The 16,276-nt window shown below is 45.8% G+C and overlaps 2 protein-coding genes across 7 annotated transcripts in view; one reads left to right on the forward strand and one right to left on the reverse strand.

The window, feature by feature from the left end:
• Positions 1-42: 42 nt before the first annotated feature.
• Positions 43-1,000, reverse strand: SCAND1 (SCAN domain containing 1). The gene is made up of 2 exons (XM_004062087.5): positions 867-1,000; positions 43-758 (listed from the first exon to the last, which is right to left on the reverse strand). The coding sequence occupies exons 1-2, from the start codon at positions 998-1,000 to the stop codon at positions 164-166; spliced, it is 729 nt and encodes a 242-aa protein (XP_004062135.3). The 3' UTR covers positions 43-163.
• CNBD2 (cyclic nucleotide binding domain containing 2) overlaps positions 976-16,276 on the forward strand; it is a 74,230-nt gene continuing 58,929 nt past the window's right edge. For 3 of the 6 annotated variants that reach the window (XM_019017057.2, XM_004062085.2, XM_004062086.2), the window contains exon 1: positions 14,959-15,182. In XM_019017057.2, coding sequence (XP_018872602.2) covers positions 15,132-15,182 — 51 coding nt within the window. In that variant the 5' untranslated portion in view covers positions 14,959-15,131. Of the gene's footprint in view, positions 1,168-4,123; positions 4,178-14,958; positions 15,183-16,276 lie in introns of those variants that run through there. The other 3 variants (XM_055373433.2, XM_019017055.2, XM_019017056.3) reach the window with 3 other exon arrangements.

Raw genomic sequence — 16,276 nt, forward strand, 5'->3', positions numbered from 1 at the left:
AAACCCAATAAAGAACGAATGAAAGAGACACACCAGACCACAGGCGCTGCCAAAACTCATTTTTCATTAACACGGGGTGGGGTCCCAGGCTCAGGCCCCCGGACCCGATCATGGCCCCAGTCCGCACAGAGCGCCCGGCCCTGGCCGCCCGCAGCTCCACCGCTCAGCCAGTGATGCGCACATCCGTGCGGCGGCGGATCCGCCGGGCCCGAGCCGCCTCGGGCAGGATGGCGAGCAGCTGCTCTTGCACCAGCATCTCCACGATCTGCTCCTTAGTGCGGATGTCAGGCCGCAGCCACTGGCGGGACAGCTCCCGCAGCTGCCGGAAAGCCTCCCGGGGACCCGCCGCATCCTGGTAGCGGAACTGCCGGAAACGCTGGCGGAACGTCTCGGGACCGAGTCTAGAGCCGGCGGGGCCTGGTGTGGAGCGCGCTTCAGCTTCGGCCTGAGGCGCTACGCTCACGGGTGCGGGCCCGAGGGGCAGCTCCAGGGCCGCGGAGGCCGCAGCTCGGGGCGTAGGGATGGCTTCAGGGACCGCGGCGTTGGGACTGGAAGGCTCAGGGGCAGGCGGTGAGGCCTCTGGCAGCGAGGAGCCCACACAGTTACGCTCAGGGGCTGAGCTCGAACCGGCTCCTTCCAGTTTCTCCGGTGGCACCGCCGCGGGACTCCCAGTGGCCGCCAAAATCGGCTCCGTAGCCGCCATAACTCCAGCTCCGGGCGTCACTCTTTGTCCGGTAGCTGTGTGCTCAGCACTGCGTCTGCGCGGGGGCGGGGTGAGCAGGGAGACGTTTCCGGTTAAAGGGCAGAGCTCGCGTCACCCTTGAGGGAGTCGGACTCGGGACCGGCCGAGAGTGCGCAGAGCTTACCTGCACCAGCGAAACGCCTGCGGCAGCCGGAAGCGAAAGTCTCTGGCTTCTCTGCGTCCAGGTCGGCGCGCGAGCACCCGGAAGCCGCTTGCGGGCTCCCGGAAGCGGCGCCCTCTAGCGTTCTCGAGTCGCATGAGGCGGCTGCTGCCCTCGCGGTGCGGGAGGCGAGCTGCGCGTGGCCTGGGCTCCTTTCGAATGGTGGCGCCTCTGAGCGCCAGTTCGAGGAGGAGTCGGAGGAGGAGCCTGAATGGAGGTAGACTTCAAGTCCCGGACCTTATCCGTGCGCCGCTTCGGTTTGCAGGTGACCTTTCCGTGCGGGCGCCCCTCCTGATTGACCCTGATGAGCTGTAGCTCTGATGGCCCCTCCTTCGGGAATGATTAGGGTGACGGCTGGCCGGGGCTCGTTCGAGTGGCGCCCGGCCGGTGACCCGAACAGGAGAGCGGGACGGCGGCCGTTCTCTCGGGAGGGGCCCATCTGGAGAAAGTCCTCTCGCTTGGTCAAACTAGGAGGGCGATAGCACCAGCCTTACTGCGACGATGACAAAGTACAACACACCGTCTGGCGCGAAGGAAATGCTCGAGAACCCTTTGCTGTTGCTATTTTTCGCGTGTCCTCCGAAACCAAGGGAAATGCGGCTCTGTGGGTTCTGTTAACTTCAGCATTTAATAAGTGAACTGTAAATACATTGCCCCTTATGGTGGCCGCTGGCCGCCTGAGTTGACTGAGCTCTTGCAACGTAGCTAGTTGATAACCCTCGAAATATAGCGAATTGAGATGTGCTATATTGTAAAATACGGGACTTAGTACGAAAAAACTGATGTAAAAATTATCTCAGTACTTTTTAATACTGATTACATGTTGGAATATAATGTTTTGCATATATTGGGTCAAATAAAAATGTTATTAATTTCACCTGTGTTTTTACTTTTTAAATGCAGCTACTAAAAACATTTAAATTGCATGTGCAGTTTACATTATATTTCTGTTGAGCAGCCTTGGGTTAGAGTGTTGGAGTGAGGCTACTTTGGTGGAATCCCCTTTGACGATACCCAGCTCAGAGTTGTTAGGAGGATTAAATAAATTAAGCCGTTGGAGAGAAAGGGCTTTTAAGAAGTTTGCTCTTGTTTTTATTAGGTAAACTGCTTGCTATCTCTGAGCTACTGTTTTCTTATCAATAAAATGTGGATGTAATAGAACTTACCTCTCAGAGGTAATTGAGAATTCAGTGAGATGATGTAGGTAAAAGCACGTGGCCCTGACAGCCCTCGGCCAGGTGGTTTTCTGTTTGGTAGCTGACTCACAAATAGTTTTTGTTTTTGTTTTTGTTTTGAGACTTGAGTCCTCCGCCTACCGAGTTCAAGCGATTCTCCTGCCTCCGCCTCCCGAGTAGCTGGGATTACAGGCGCCCACCACCACACCCGGCTAATATTTTATATTTTTGGTAGAGATGGGGTTTCACCGTGTTGGCCAGACTGGTCTCGAACTCTTGACCTCAGGTGATCCACTCTCCTCAGCCTCCCAAAGTGCTGGCATTACAGGTGTGAGCCACCGCGCCGGGCCACAAATAGGTTTTATATCCTCATTTTACAGAAGGGGAAACTGAGGCCCTGAAAGGACAGGGGCTTCATATGAAAGGTTTTGTATGACCTTGCAGTCCTTTTGAGCCCGTGCAGGATGGAGGAGCAGGTTTAACAACCATTAACATGCCATTAGCCCTGATATAAAACTTACCCCTACCATAGGATGTTTCCTTTGGATGGGTAGAAGTGAACCCTCATGAAATCATTTCCATAGCCTGAAAACCTTGAAAGTCATTGCAGTGGGCCTTTAATGTTTTTTAGTTGCTGACATGTAAAAATTGGGAGATTTCACATGCAAATCTGGATTTCTAGTTTTTCTTGAAAAAACGGAAGAGCTGGCCACACTGGACCCAAATTCCTGCCGGTCAACAATCAGCTGACACTGAGTAGAGACGACTTTCTTTAGACAAGATACTCTGTCCCATTTGGTCTCAATCTCAACCATTCCCTATGGTTCTCTGAAACAGAATGTTGTTTGCATTTACTGTTGCTCTCAGGTTGTTGCTTTATTTAGAGTTGATATTTTTCTCTCTTTTCTTTTTAGAGGTGAGAAAGCAGGGTCTTAGTGTTTGTTATGCCTACTGGCATCAAACCTTGACTTCTGTCTGGCCCCTCAGTAGTTGGGTTTGCTGCCCAGAGTGACCAACAGTGCTATTCCCTGTGTGGTAACAGGTACTCAGTTTCCAGGCCTAAGGGAGCACACTAACCCTTCTGTGGAGGCAAGAGGTGATAGAAGTCTTCACTGGGGAGGAGACTTCAAGCTGAGACTCAAGAAGAAAATGGGTGGGGCTCAGGGACATTCCAGGTAGAAGGTACTGCCTGTACAAAGGCACATAGTGAGTAGGAGCAAAACTGTGGAAACTGCAGGCTGTATGGGAAAGTGGTTGGGATCTGGAGAAGGGGTGAGAGATGAGGTTGGAACACTGGTGGGGGTTAAATCATAAATGTCCTAGAATTCCATGTTTAAAATTTAGTTCTTATCTTGTGAAAGGGAATGAACTTTTGTGGCACCTGGAATCATGAGATGTTATGTTAGATCTCTAGTCTATTTCTTCCATCCCTATTGAAATCGTGAATTATTAGAGATAGAAGGAGGGACCTGAGAGATCTATTAGAATCATTGAATGTTAGACTGGAAGGGCCCTTAGAAATGGAATTTAAAAATCCAGCCCTTTGTGGGCCGGTAAGCCTGCTTTAAAGTGATTCAGCAGTAAAAAATAATGTGGAGGGAATAAATGAAACAAGATTGGCTCAGTAGTTGGCCGGGCGTGGTAGCTCATGCCTGTAATCCCAGCACTTTGGGAGGCATAGGCAGGCGGATCACCTGAGCTCAGGAGTTCAAGACCAGCCTGGGCAACATGATGAAACCCTGTCTCTACTAAAAATACAAAAAATTAGCTGGGCTCGGTGGCTCATGCCTGTAATCGCAGCACTTTAGAAGGCTTGAAAGATTGGCAGTATATACACTCTACTTTTGTATATGCTTGAAAATGTCCATGATAAAAGTTAAAACATTCAGATTCCCAGAGTCTGAAAAAAAACATATAATGCCTCTTCTTCGAAAAGGGATGCAGTTATCTACTTTCATGTAATTTACGTATATCCTTGAACCCTCCCAGAAGTCCCAGATTAAGCTTAAAATATACATTTATATTTCATTCTTTTGAATTTTGCAGATTGAGAAACCAAGATGTCAGAAGATGAAGGATTGGTCCAAAATAAGAAAGCTAGTAAGTGGTTCCATGAGGACAGAAATCTTTTGACTTTTAGTCCAAACTCTTATCTTATTAGGCCTCTTTATCCCTAGATTGGGAGTTCACTTGGGAAGGGATCATAACTCATTCATCTCATATCACTTAGCTTCCAACACAAGGCCTGACTCCTAGGTAGCCTCAGTGTTGATTAAAGGAAAGAGGACAAATGTGGATTGCAGACCATCCCTGAGAAGGCAGAGCTCTCATATGAGTCCCAGACTCTTTCAGAAACCTCAGTGCCTTTTGATGGCACTTGGTTGTTGAGGGTTGTGGAAAAGAAGCTTGGATACTTCTTTTCTTTTTTATCAGAGCCATCACACTGGAGGATACGTCTTTTAAAAAGCTTTTCATTGGCCAAGCACAGTGGCTCACACCTGTAATCCCAGCACTTTGGGAGGCCGAGGCAGGTGGATCACGAGTTCAGGAGTTTGAGACCAGCCTGGCCAATATAGTGAAATCCCATATCTACTAAAAATACAAAAAATTAGTTGGGCGTGGTGGCAGGTACCTGTAATCCGAGCTACCTGGGAGGCTGAGGCAGAAGAATCACTTGAACCCGGGAGGCAGAGGTTGCAGTGAGCTGAGATCGTGCCACTGCACTCCAGCCTGGGTGACAGTGTGAGACTTCATCTCAAAAAAATAAATAAGTTTTTTATTTGGAAATAATTATAGATTCATAGAAGGTTGCAAAAATAGTTCAGAGAGGTTTCATGTACCCTTCACTCAGTTTTCCCTAATGGTAACATCTTGCATAACTATAGTACAATATCAAAACGAGGAAATTGACATTGGTACAATCCACAGACTTTATTCACATTTTCCCAGTTTTACATACATGCATTTGTGTGTGTATGTGTGTGTGTAGGTCTATGCAATTTTATCATGTGTGGATTAATGCAACTACTACCACAATATCTAGAACTGTCTGATCACCACAAAGATCCCTCGTGCTATCTCTTTATAATTGCATCCATTCATCTTCCCTTCCCCTATCCCTAACCACAGGCAACCACTAATCTATTCTCCATGTCTATAACTGTGTTATTTAAAAAATGTTACATATTTGGAATCATATAGTGTATAATCATTTGGGCTTGGCTCTTTCCACTTGGCACAATTCCCTGGAGATTCACCCAAGTGGTTGCTTGTATCAATAGTTTGTCCTTTTTATTGCTGAGTAGTAATCCATGGTATAGATGTACCATGGTATATTTAACCATCCATTGAAGGACATTTGGGTTGTCTCCACCTTTGAGCTGTTACAAATAGAACTGCTATGAGTTATTTTATGACATGGCTTTGGGTAATCACTTATCTTTCTGAGCCTGGAAATAGTAACTACCACACAGGATGGTTCTGAATAGTCGAGGAGGAGAAATATATATAAGGGAACTGGTGCAGGGTTTGGCACAGAATATATACTTCGTCATTTTTTTAAAACAATGATGGTTATGAAGAGATAATACTTCCTTGAATATGTAAGTTCTAGTATGTAGTATTTTTAAAAGTCACAGGCATTGATATTATTATTGGTGTATTAGTCTGTTCTCATGCTGCTAATAAAGACATACCCAAGACTGGGTAATTTATAAAGGAAAGACGTTTAATGAACTCACAGCTCCACGTGGCTAGGGAGGCCTCACAATTGTGGTGGAAGACAAGGAGGAGCAAGTCACATCTTACATGGATGGCAGCAGGCAGACAGAATGAGAAAGTGAAAGGGGTTTCCCCTTATAAAACCATCAGATCTCGTGAGACTTATTCACTACCATGAGAACAGTATGGGGGAACTGCCCCCATGATTGAATTATCTTCCACTGAGTCCTTCCCACAACACGTGGGAATTATGAGAGCTACAATTCAAGATGAGATTTGGGTGCGGATACAGCCAAACCATATCAATTAGTCATTCTTGAACATCTGTGTATGTGTGATACTTTATTTACAGATGAGAAATTAAGGTCTAGAGAGATTAACTTGCCCAGGTTCAGCCAATCCATGGCAAGATTGGGATTCAAACCCACGTTTAACATAGACAGTAGGAACCATGGAAGGACTTAAAGCAGGGGAAGGATGTGATCAGATTTGTGTTTTAGGAGACTCAGTCTGGATGCACTGTAAAGAATATTGCTTTATTGCTGAACACTTAGATTATTTCTGATTTTTCATTAAAATAATGTGATAATCATATAGTGCTTAAAGCTTGTTCTGATTTTGAATTATAAGCATCTATTACTATCAAATCTATTTGGTCTCTGAGTTTGAAAAGGAAGCATTCTGATAGCAAGAGCTTGGATGGTAAGGGATACCAGTACTTCCTTAAGCTGTAAATCCCAAAAGGCGACTGACTGAAATATTTTGCTACATATTGCCACCTTTCTTTCTATAGACATGTGTTTGATTCATAGAACCTTAGGACAACCCCTTTACTTCACAGATTGGCAAACTAAAGTTCAGAAAGTAGAAGTACTAGCCAGGGTAGAATCCAGGGCCCAGCAATGAATGAGAATTTTAGTTGCTCTACATCCTCATCAGCACTTAGTATTTCATTTGACAGAGTCTGTCATCCAAGCTCAGTGTCATTAGTTATTCAGAAAATTCAGTGCAGTGTTGCAGTCCTAGCTCACTGCAGCGTCAAACTCCTGGGTTCAAACTATTCTGCCTCAGCTTCATGAGTAGCTGGGACTACAGGCGCGTACCACCATGCCCCACTAATTGTTTTTTTGTTTGTTTGTTTGTTTTATAGATACAGGGTCTCGCTATGTTGCCCAGGCTGGCCTCAAACTGCTGGGCCCAAACAATCCTCCTGCCTTAGCCACCCGAAGTGCTGGGATTACAGGCGTGAGCCACCGTGCCTGCCCCTACCTCTCACTTTCTCTGTCTCTATACTGCCATACTCCTCTTCTCTTCCCTTCTCTTCCCTTCTCTTCCCTTCTCTTCCCTTCTCTTCCCTTCTCTTCCCTTCTCTTCCCTTCTCTTCCCTTCCCTTCCCTTCCCTTCTCTTCCCTTCTCTTCCCCTCTCTTCCCTTCTCTTCCTTTCCTCTCCTCTCCTCTCCCCTCCCCTCCCCTTTTTCTTTCATCTTGCTCTGTCGCCACCCCCCTCCTCCCGCTTTTTCTTTCCTCTCGCTCTGTCACCCAGCTGGAGTGTGGTGGCATGATCTTGGCTCACTGCAACCTCTGCCTCCCAGGTTCAAGCTATTCTCTTGCCTCAGCCTCTCGAGTAGCTGGGATTACAGACGCCTGCCACCACACCCGGTTAATTTTTTGTATTTTTAGTAGAGACAGATTTTCACCATGTTAGCCAGGCTTGTCTCCAACCTCTGACCTCAGGTGATCCACCTGCCTCAGCCTCCCAAAGTGCTGGGATGACAGGCGTGAGCCACCACGCCCGGCCTCTTGGCTCTTTTTAAATCAATCATTCCCAACTCCTTCATTTGCTTTTTGCAGTCCTATCTTCTGTTCTCAGCAAGGCTAGCTTTCTTTTTGATGTTTCTGGAATGACCTTCTCTTCTGAGATGGTTATTTTTAAAATCCCTTCTTTCTTGAGCTCTGCCAGTGTCGTCTCCTCTGGCTGTCTCAGTGTCTTTTCTTTGAACTATTACATCTTTGCTTTGATCTCTTGTTTAAAAATTCATTAAGCCCTTTGACTTCTTTGTTGTTCATGATTATCATCTGTTTCATGTTAGCTTTTTTATTTTTCTTTTTTTGGTGATTGTCTTTCATCTGCCATTTGTTTTTCCTGTTCCCTGCCTCCCTCTCCTGCTTTTTTCAGTGATATATTTGTATAAGTCTTGTGCTATTTCTTTTTTACTATAACTCCCCTTTAGATGAAGTGAGTTCTTCTGGACAAGCTGCTTGTGGGATTGTGTGTGGAGAAAGGACTAGAGTAGAATTCCAGGCTGGCAGGAATTCTCTTGGCTTCATAGTGAAGCTTCTTCTGACAGGGTTTTGTGTGAGTAAGTGAATTGGTTTAGCCCTCTCCTCTTCCAATCAGTTGGAGCTTGGCAGCTGTAGGGCTATAAAAATGGAACATCTGTGTGTTTCCCTGGTCACCCCACTCCCCTACTTCTCCTTGGTCCCAGTGGGACCAGAGAGGCTCCCAGAGCCAGCCTGTCCATCACCATCCCAATGTTCTACTGAAGGTGTTGTGAGTTGTGCCCTCAAGGTGTAGCCCGCTTCTTTGGAGAACTACGAGTTTTGCCAGCTCTCCCTGAGGCCTGCAGCCATAGCGTTCTCTATTGGCATTAACCTTCTGAATCTTCTCAGCACCCCTCATTGCCGCACAGGCTGATGTGATAGCTTGCTACTCTCAGCACCGTCACCCTCTGGCCACTGGAGTGCTTAACCCAGAAAGGCTGGGAAGTTAATGCCTCCAGGAGCAGCTCTCAAGTGGACAATTCTGAGGCATGCTCCCTGCAGTCTTTTTTTTTTTTTTTTTTTTGAGACAGAGTCTTGCTGTGTCGCCCAGGCTGGAGTGCAGTGGCATGATCTTGGCTCACTGCAAGCTCCATCTCCTGGGTTCACGCCATTCTCCTGCCTCAGCCTCCCGAGTAGCTGGGCCTACAGGTGCCCACCACCATGCCCAGCTAATTTTTTTTGTATTTTTGATAGAGATGGGGTTTCACCGTGTTATCCAGGGTGGTCTCGATCTCCTGACCTTGTGATCCGCCTGTCTTGGACTCCCAAAGTGCTGGGATTACAGGCATGAGCCACCGCGCCCGGCCCCCTGCAGTCTTACTAAGGTCCCCAGGACATTGGAGCCCCACTGGGCCATAGGGGTGACATGTTCATGCACCTCTGTCAAAAAACAAAAATTTATAGAAGATCCTGTGATTATTCTCCTTAGCTATGTTAACATAATGAATTATGTTTATATAATTAACCATCTTTGCACTCCCAGACTGATATGTTATTTTTACAGGTACTGCTGAATTCTATTTGCTTATATTTTAAGATTTTAAAAACAATATTTATAAATGAGATGAATCTGTAGCTTTCTTTTTTTGTGCAACCTCTATTAGGTTTTAGTGTCAGTGTTCTCACTTCATTACAATAATTTGGTAGTTTTCCTTCTTTTTAGGCTCTGGAACGGTTGAAGAAACATTGAGGTTGTTTGGAGTTGCCTGTGAAACCTTTAGGACCAGCTGCTTTTTTCTTTTTAGGTGGTGGTAGTGGTGAGAGACCTCTTTTACAGCTTCTCTACTTCTATGACAATCTATTTAGGCTGGGCGTGCTGGCTCACACCTGTAATCCCAGCACTTTAAGAGGCTGAAGTGGGAGGACTGCTTGAGCCCAGGAGTTCAAGACCAGCCTGGGCAATGTAGTGAGACCAGATCTCTACAAATTAAAAAATTAGTCAGTCATGGTGGTGCATACCTGTGGTCCCAACTACTTGGAGGCTGAGGTGAGAGGATCACCTGAGTCTGGGAAGGTAGAGGCTGCAGTGAGCTGTGATCATGCCACTGCACTCTGGCCTAGGGCATAGAGTGAAACCTTGTCTCCAAATTAAAAAAAAAAAAAAAAGGAAATAAAATCAGAAAATTAGTCTACTTAAATGGTTTCGGCCGGTCACGGTGGCGGATCACTTGAGGTCAGGAGTTCGAGACCAGCCTGGCCAACATGGTGAAACCCTGTCTTTACTAAGAATACAAAAATTAGCCAGGCACGACGGTGGGTGCCTGTAATCCCAGCTACTCAGGAGGCTGATGCAGGAGAACCGCTTGAACCCAGGAGGCAGAGGTTGCAGTGAGCCAGGGTCGTGCCACTGCACTCCAGCCTGGGCAAAAGAGAGACTCTGTCTCAAAAATAAATAAATAAATAAATAGTTTCTATTGGGGTCACTTTGGTAAATTATTTTTTCCTAAAAGATTATTCATAAAAATCTAGTATTTAAGTGTTAAAAGACGCATTCAAATTCCTAAAAATAACCTCTGTTGAAACATGTCAGTAGGCTAGCTATGGGCTGTGAACTGCCATTTTGCAACCACTAAATAGAGAATTTTTGACCTGAAAGAGGCCCTATGGATCCCTACTGGGGGTTGCAAACAGGTAACATGCCTGGCAGATGACTTAATTGTGTGAGGTGAAGACTTTGGTGAATTACAGAGCCAATACCTCAACTAAAGATAAGCAAGTTAATTTTAAGCAATATTTAAACCAAAACACTATGCAGGTCAAATAAAACAGTCTGCAAGTTCACTTGGCACATCACGTGCCATAGCTAGTTTATGGCCTCTGCCAGCCCAGCCTCCTTCCTCATAACCACACCTCCTGAGCATCTCACATTTTAGCTATGTCTCATGCTCCCTGAACAGACCCTGCTCTTTCTTCATATATCTTTTTTTCTTTTTTTTTTGAGATGGAGTTTTGCTCTTGTTGCCCAGGCTGGAGTGCAATGGTGTGATCTCGGCTCACCACAACTTCCGCCTCCTGGGTTCAAGCGATTCTCCTGTCTCGGCCTCCCTAATAGCTGGGATTACAGGCCCGCGCCACCACGCCCAGCTGATTTTGTATTTTTAGTAGAGATGGGGTTTCTCCATGTTGGTCAGGTTGGTCTCAAACTCCCAACCACAGAGTCTATCTCTGTCACCCAGGCTGGAATGCAGTGGCTCAATCTTGGCTCACTGCAGCCTCTGCCTCCTGTGTTCAAGTGATTCTCCTGCCTCAGCCTCCCGAGTAGCTGGGACTACAGGCGCCTGCCACCACGGCCGGCTAATTTTTTTTTTTGTATTTTTAGTAGAGATGGGGTTTCACCATGTTAGCCAGGATGGTCTCGATCTCCTGACCTCGTGATCCGCCCGCCTCAGCCTCCCAAAGTGCTGGGATTATAGGCGTGAGCCACTGCACCCAACCACCTCTTCATATATCTTTTTTTTTTTAAGAGACGGAGTCTCACTCTGTTGCCAGGCTGGAGTGCAGTGCCATGATCTCGACTCACTGCAACCTCTGCCTCCCAGGTTCAAGCAATTCTCCTGCCTCAGCCTCCCAAGTAGCTGGGACTACAGGTGCCCGCTACAAAGCCCAGCTAATTTTTGTATTTTTAGTAGAGACAGGGTTTCATCATGTTGGCCAGGATGATCTCAATCTCTTGACCTTGTGATCTGTCCACCTTGGTCTCCCAAAGTGCTGGGATTACAGACGTGAGCCACCATGCCCGGCCTCATATATCTTTCATAGCTTTATTATAGCAAGACTTTCTCTGAGGATTTTACTTCCCCACCATATTGTGAACTCCTGGTAAGCAGGGACCACATCTTATTCACCTTCATATGCTTTGTAAACATTTGTTGTATAGCTTTTTTAATCAGCAAAACAATAAGAATCTTCTCTCTCCCTCTCTCTCTTTTTTTTTTTTTTTTTTGAGACGGAGTCTCATTCTGTCACCTGGGCTTGAGTGGTGCAATCTCGGCTCACCGCAACCTGCGCCTCCCAGGCTCAGATGATGCTACCGCCTCAGCCTCCCAAGTAGCTGGGATTACAGGTGCATGCCACCACACTGGGCTAGTTTTTGTATTTTTAGTAGATACTGGGTTTCACCATGTTGGACGAGCTGGCCTTGAGCTCCTGACCTCAGGTGATCCACCCGCATCAGCCTCCCAAAGTGTTGGGATTGCAGGCATGAGCCACCGCACTTGGCCGAATCTTCTCATAAATTGTTTGTGGAATTGAATCAAACTCTATTTTATACGTTATGAAAATGAGGCCCCAAGTAGTTAAGTGACTTACCTAAGATCACATAGGAATAGGACCAGTGCTCTTTTTGGCATTCTACCCTGTAATAGTTACAGTTATAAAATCAGGAACTGTAATAGAAATGAAACTTTCTTAGTTTCTAGAACTGACTTAAATGTGTGACTCTGAATCCCCAGCCCACCTCCTTGCAGATAATTGAATTTAGGATGTCTTCAGGTAAATTGAGATCCAATCCAGTAATTTTGAGTGGATATAATTTCAGGCTTATTGATTCATCTTGGGCCCATTCATAGCTCTCCAAACTTCCTGCCTCTTCTTCCCCAAAGCTGATCTAATTCCTAGAGAAATTGTACAACCACAGCTGGCAAGAGGTGAGGTTGGCAGTAACCATTTTTGGGGTCTCATCAGGTCTTACTGGCATCATCTGATGCCCCTTGTGAGCCTGGATACTTTCCTTGTCACTCTTGGATCCTCAGGCAGTTCAGAGGACTGATGGGACACCCCTCCTGCCTATAGCCATCTCCTACCATCTCTCTTGCTTTCTCCAGGCCCAGTTGTTTCTTTCAGAAGCCCCCTAAACTTTTGAAGGGGATCCTCTTATATTTCCTTCCTTAAGACTAGGTTTGCAGTGGGGGAGGCAAAAACTCCATACCTCATCTCTCTGTCTCTCTTTCTAAAACTTTCTCTTCTTTCTCTCTCTGAATTCTTTACATCTTTTCTCATGGTATGGGGGAAAAACCAGTTTTGTCCCTTCTCACCTCTGTGTGTGATTACTGTCCCACCCCAAGAGTGGCCTTTGTCTTTCTTCTCAGCTGTCCAGCCATCTTTGCTGAACTCAGTGTCCTTCTGTCTACCTATCAGTTGGAGGAGAGTTAACAGATATACCCCACGGGATAGGAATGGCAGAGCAGGTGATGCTTGAAATCACAGTTTTCTACTGAGGATCCTGGTGCAAGAGCAAATTGAGATACTCAATTGTCATCTTTAATAGAAAAAAGCACTTTAGATCCTATATTTTTCTATATCTTTAGAAGGACTCCAGAGATTTGAGTTCTAGTCACCAAGTTCCATTCAATATTTGACACTTGATTTGGGTGAGGTCTTCTGTTTTGCTGAGTTTTTTTTTTTATTGTCCTGATTTAACCAGACTTATGCGACAGTACTATGCACCCACGTTCCAGGGCCTCCAAGTTCTAAGTCTCAGAGTGGTCCCTGGGCTAAGGTGCTGGATGAACCTACTCCCAGCCTAGAAGCCTCCCGCTGTAACAAAGTACACCACCCATTTTTCTATGAGATAGAGAATGAGTTATCTTTTTAAATCATCTTTTTCTTCTTTCTCTTTTGTGTTTTTCTTCTGTTCCCCACTTCCTACTTAGCTGATTGGAAATGCAGTTATAACCTTTTGCTTTCCCTTCACCAGACACTCCTAGAGCAAGTGTATCTGTGTGCTTACTTAAAAGCTCCAGAGTAGAAACCTCTCCCACCAGATTGCCTTGAGAGACAATAGTCAATTTACAACCAAAAGTATGCCTGCCAGGAAACTCTACCCCACCTGGAGATCATCTCGAGACAAGGCCACTTTACAACCTAGTTCTGCCCAAGATGGTGGCAGCTCGACCAGGTGGTAGATAAGGCACCAAAGTGAGTCATGGAGACTCCCACCTGCTCATTCCCTCCTCTGCATGCCATTTATGCCAATTCCCCCTCCTGCTTTTTTTTTTTTTTTTTGAGACAGAGTCTTGCTCTGTTGTTCAGGCTGGAGTGCAGTGCCACAATCTTGGCTGACTGCAACCTCTGCCTCCTGGGTTCAAGTGATCCTCCCACCTCAGCCTCCCGAGTAGCTGGGATTATAGGTGCCCACCACCTCACCCGGCTAATTTTTTTGTATTTTTAGTAGAGATGGGGTTTCACCACATTGGCCAGGCTGAACCAGACCTTGCTTCTGTTAATTGGATGCTACAAATGGAGAGCAAGTGTACCTGAAATTTAGCTACACTGCTTTCTTAAAAAAAAAAAAAAAAAAGGCCCTGGCCAGGACTGATGGTTTATGCCTGTAATCCCAGCACTTTGGGAGGCTAAGGTGGGTGGATCACTTGAGGTCAGGAGCTTGAGACCAGCCTGGGCAACGTGGTGAAAGCCTGTCTTTACTAAAAATACAAAAATCAGCCGGGCATGGTGGCACACGCCTGTAATCCTAGCTACTTGGGCGGCTGAGGCAGGAGAATCACTTGAACCTGGGAGGCAGAGGTTGCAGTGAGCTGAGATCGGGCCACTGTACTCCATCCTGGGAACAAAGTGAGACAGTGTCTCAAAAAACAAAAAAACCCTATCTTTGCAGGACAGGTGAGCCCCCAAATTGAGACTTAGCTCAGGAGAGTTCTTGGCTTTGCCCAAGGAAGGAATTCAAGGGTGAGCCAGTGGTGTTAGACAGCAATCTTTTATTGAATAGTGCTTCTCCTTGTGGAGCAGGGCTAACTCATGGGCAATGAATCCAGAGTCAATACCCAGTGTATGAGATGTTGGCAACTGTATTTATACTCACCTCTAATCCCTTCTCAGCCTTTTGGCTGAGATCAAGTGTAGTATACTCATTCCTACCCACTTTCAATCACATGCAAATTAAGGGGCAGGCTAATGCAAATTAAGGGGCGGGTTAATGCAAATTAAGGGGTGGGTTTTTAGAGTTTTCTAGGAAAGAGGTAGCAACTTCCTGGTCATTGCCAAGACATTTGTACACTGTCATGGCACTGGTGGGAGTGTCTTATGCTAATGAGGGATGGGGACAGCTAGGGGGTCCTAGATCCTGTTTTGGTCAGCAGGGTTGTGACCAGAAACAAGTTCTGCCATTCTCCTATCTCACCAGGACTCTGGCAGCCATTTAGCTACTTTGAGCCCCAGTCTCCTATGTATGGAGTTGAGTAAAAGTTTGGGTGGTTGTGAGGATTAGCTGAGATAATGCCTGTGAGTATCCAATAAATGTTAGACTCCCACATTCCAATCCCTGTGTCCCCTGCCTCCAGAATCTTTCATTGTGACCTTAGGAGATTCTGAGAATGATTTTTCTCAGAGCAGGGCTTCCAGTAGCTGATGGTATGGTAGGAGGAGTGGAGTGGAGCTCTTGCCTTGTTACTGAGGAAATCTATTTGTTTCTAGTATTACTGTATTTTTGGGGAAAAATTTGTAGTCCTCCCCTTGAAAGGCAAAGGGGCTAGTTGTGCCATTTGCCTGCACAGGAACCATGAGGAGACATATGGTAACTTATGCCTGGCAGCTCCTGAAGAAGGAACTGGTGAGGAGGGGCAAGGGCCCTGGGAGGGAAGAGCAGAAGACTGAACAGACAGGTGTTTTGAGGAAGGTCGATGCAGGTGTAGGAGGGGTCTTGGATGAATGGTGGCCATCCTGTACCTTTTGGAGTCACAGCATGGCACAAAGGAGGGACCCCTGCCCTGTAGCCTACCAGCCCCCCACACTGGGCAAGCCATAAGCCACACTCAGAGCCACTGAGTCCTGTTCTGTACCCACTCTTCCTGCTATTATGAGATCCAGAGAGAACAAGGCAGGGTAGAGTCAGGGTAGCAACATAGAGTCATAGGTTAAGCTTGTGAACTCTGGAGCCAGACTACCTAGGTTTAAATCCCTATCACCTATTAGTCATGTGACCCCAGGCAAGTTGCTTGGTTTGCTGTGCCTTTATTTTCTCCTCTGTAAAGTGAGATGATAATACTAGTACCTACTGCATAAATTTACTGATTAAATGATTTACATATCAGAATAGTGCTTTGGATAATGCCTGACAATAGTAAATTGTACTCAATAAGTATTAATTTTATTCATAAAGTACCTTTCCCCATATTTCCATAGATATCTAATTTCTAAGAAATAGAACATTACAGGTGTAGGGAAAGCTCTTTACCATCCCATGCCCCTTTATTTCTCTTTAATAGTAACCACTTTCCTGAAGTTGGTGTCACCCTTCCTGTTTATATTTTTATATATTATCACATGTGTATGTATCCATAAACAATATATAGTATGTGGCACACTGTTTAAAAATGATACCATAAATAGCATCATAGTTCCTTTTTCCCACTCAAAATCATTTCAGCTTTATCCACATTGACACACACAGACTTAGTGCTGTGTTCACTCCTGTGACTGAACCATAATGTATTGATCCCTTCGATCCCTACTAATGAACATTTGTTTTCAGCCATTCACTGTTACACACAATGTTGCCATGATTACCCTCATGGCTATCCCCTTGTACATGTATGTTTCTCTGAAGAGGACATATAAAGTACATACAATTCTTCCATTGTGAAGTACACACATCCTCAACTTTATATAATGTTGCCAAATTGCTCTTCAACATGGTTGTACCAT

This window comes from Gorilla gorilla, chromosome 21, assembly GCF_029281585.2.
Source record: "Gorilla gorilla gorilla isolate KB3781 chromosome 21, NHGRI_mGorGor1-v2.1_pri, whole genome shotgun sequence".
In the NCBI taxonomy this organism is placed as follows: Eukaryota; Metazoa; Chordata; class Mammalia; order Primates; family Hominidae; genus Gorilla; species Gorilla gorilla.

What these genes read in the sequence shown, in the direction of transcription:
- SCAND1 (XM_004062087.5), bottom strand. Translation starts at nt 1,000, where the DNA reads ATGCGACTCGAGAACGCTAGAGGGCGCCGCTTCCGGGAGCCCGCAAGC. An exon ending in CAGGCGTTTCGCTGGTGCAG is followed by an intron (nt 759 to 866) that starts GTAAGCTCTGCG and finishes GCCCCCGCGCAG; the next exon opens with ACGCAGTGCTGAGCACACAG.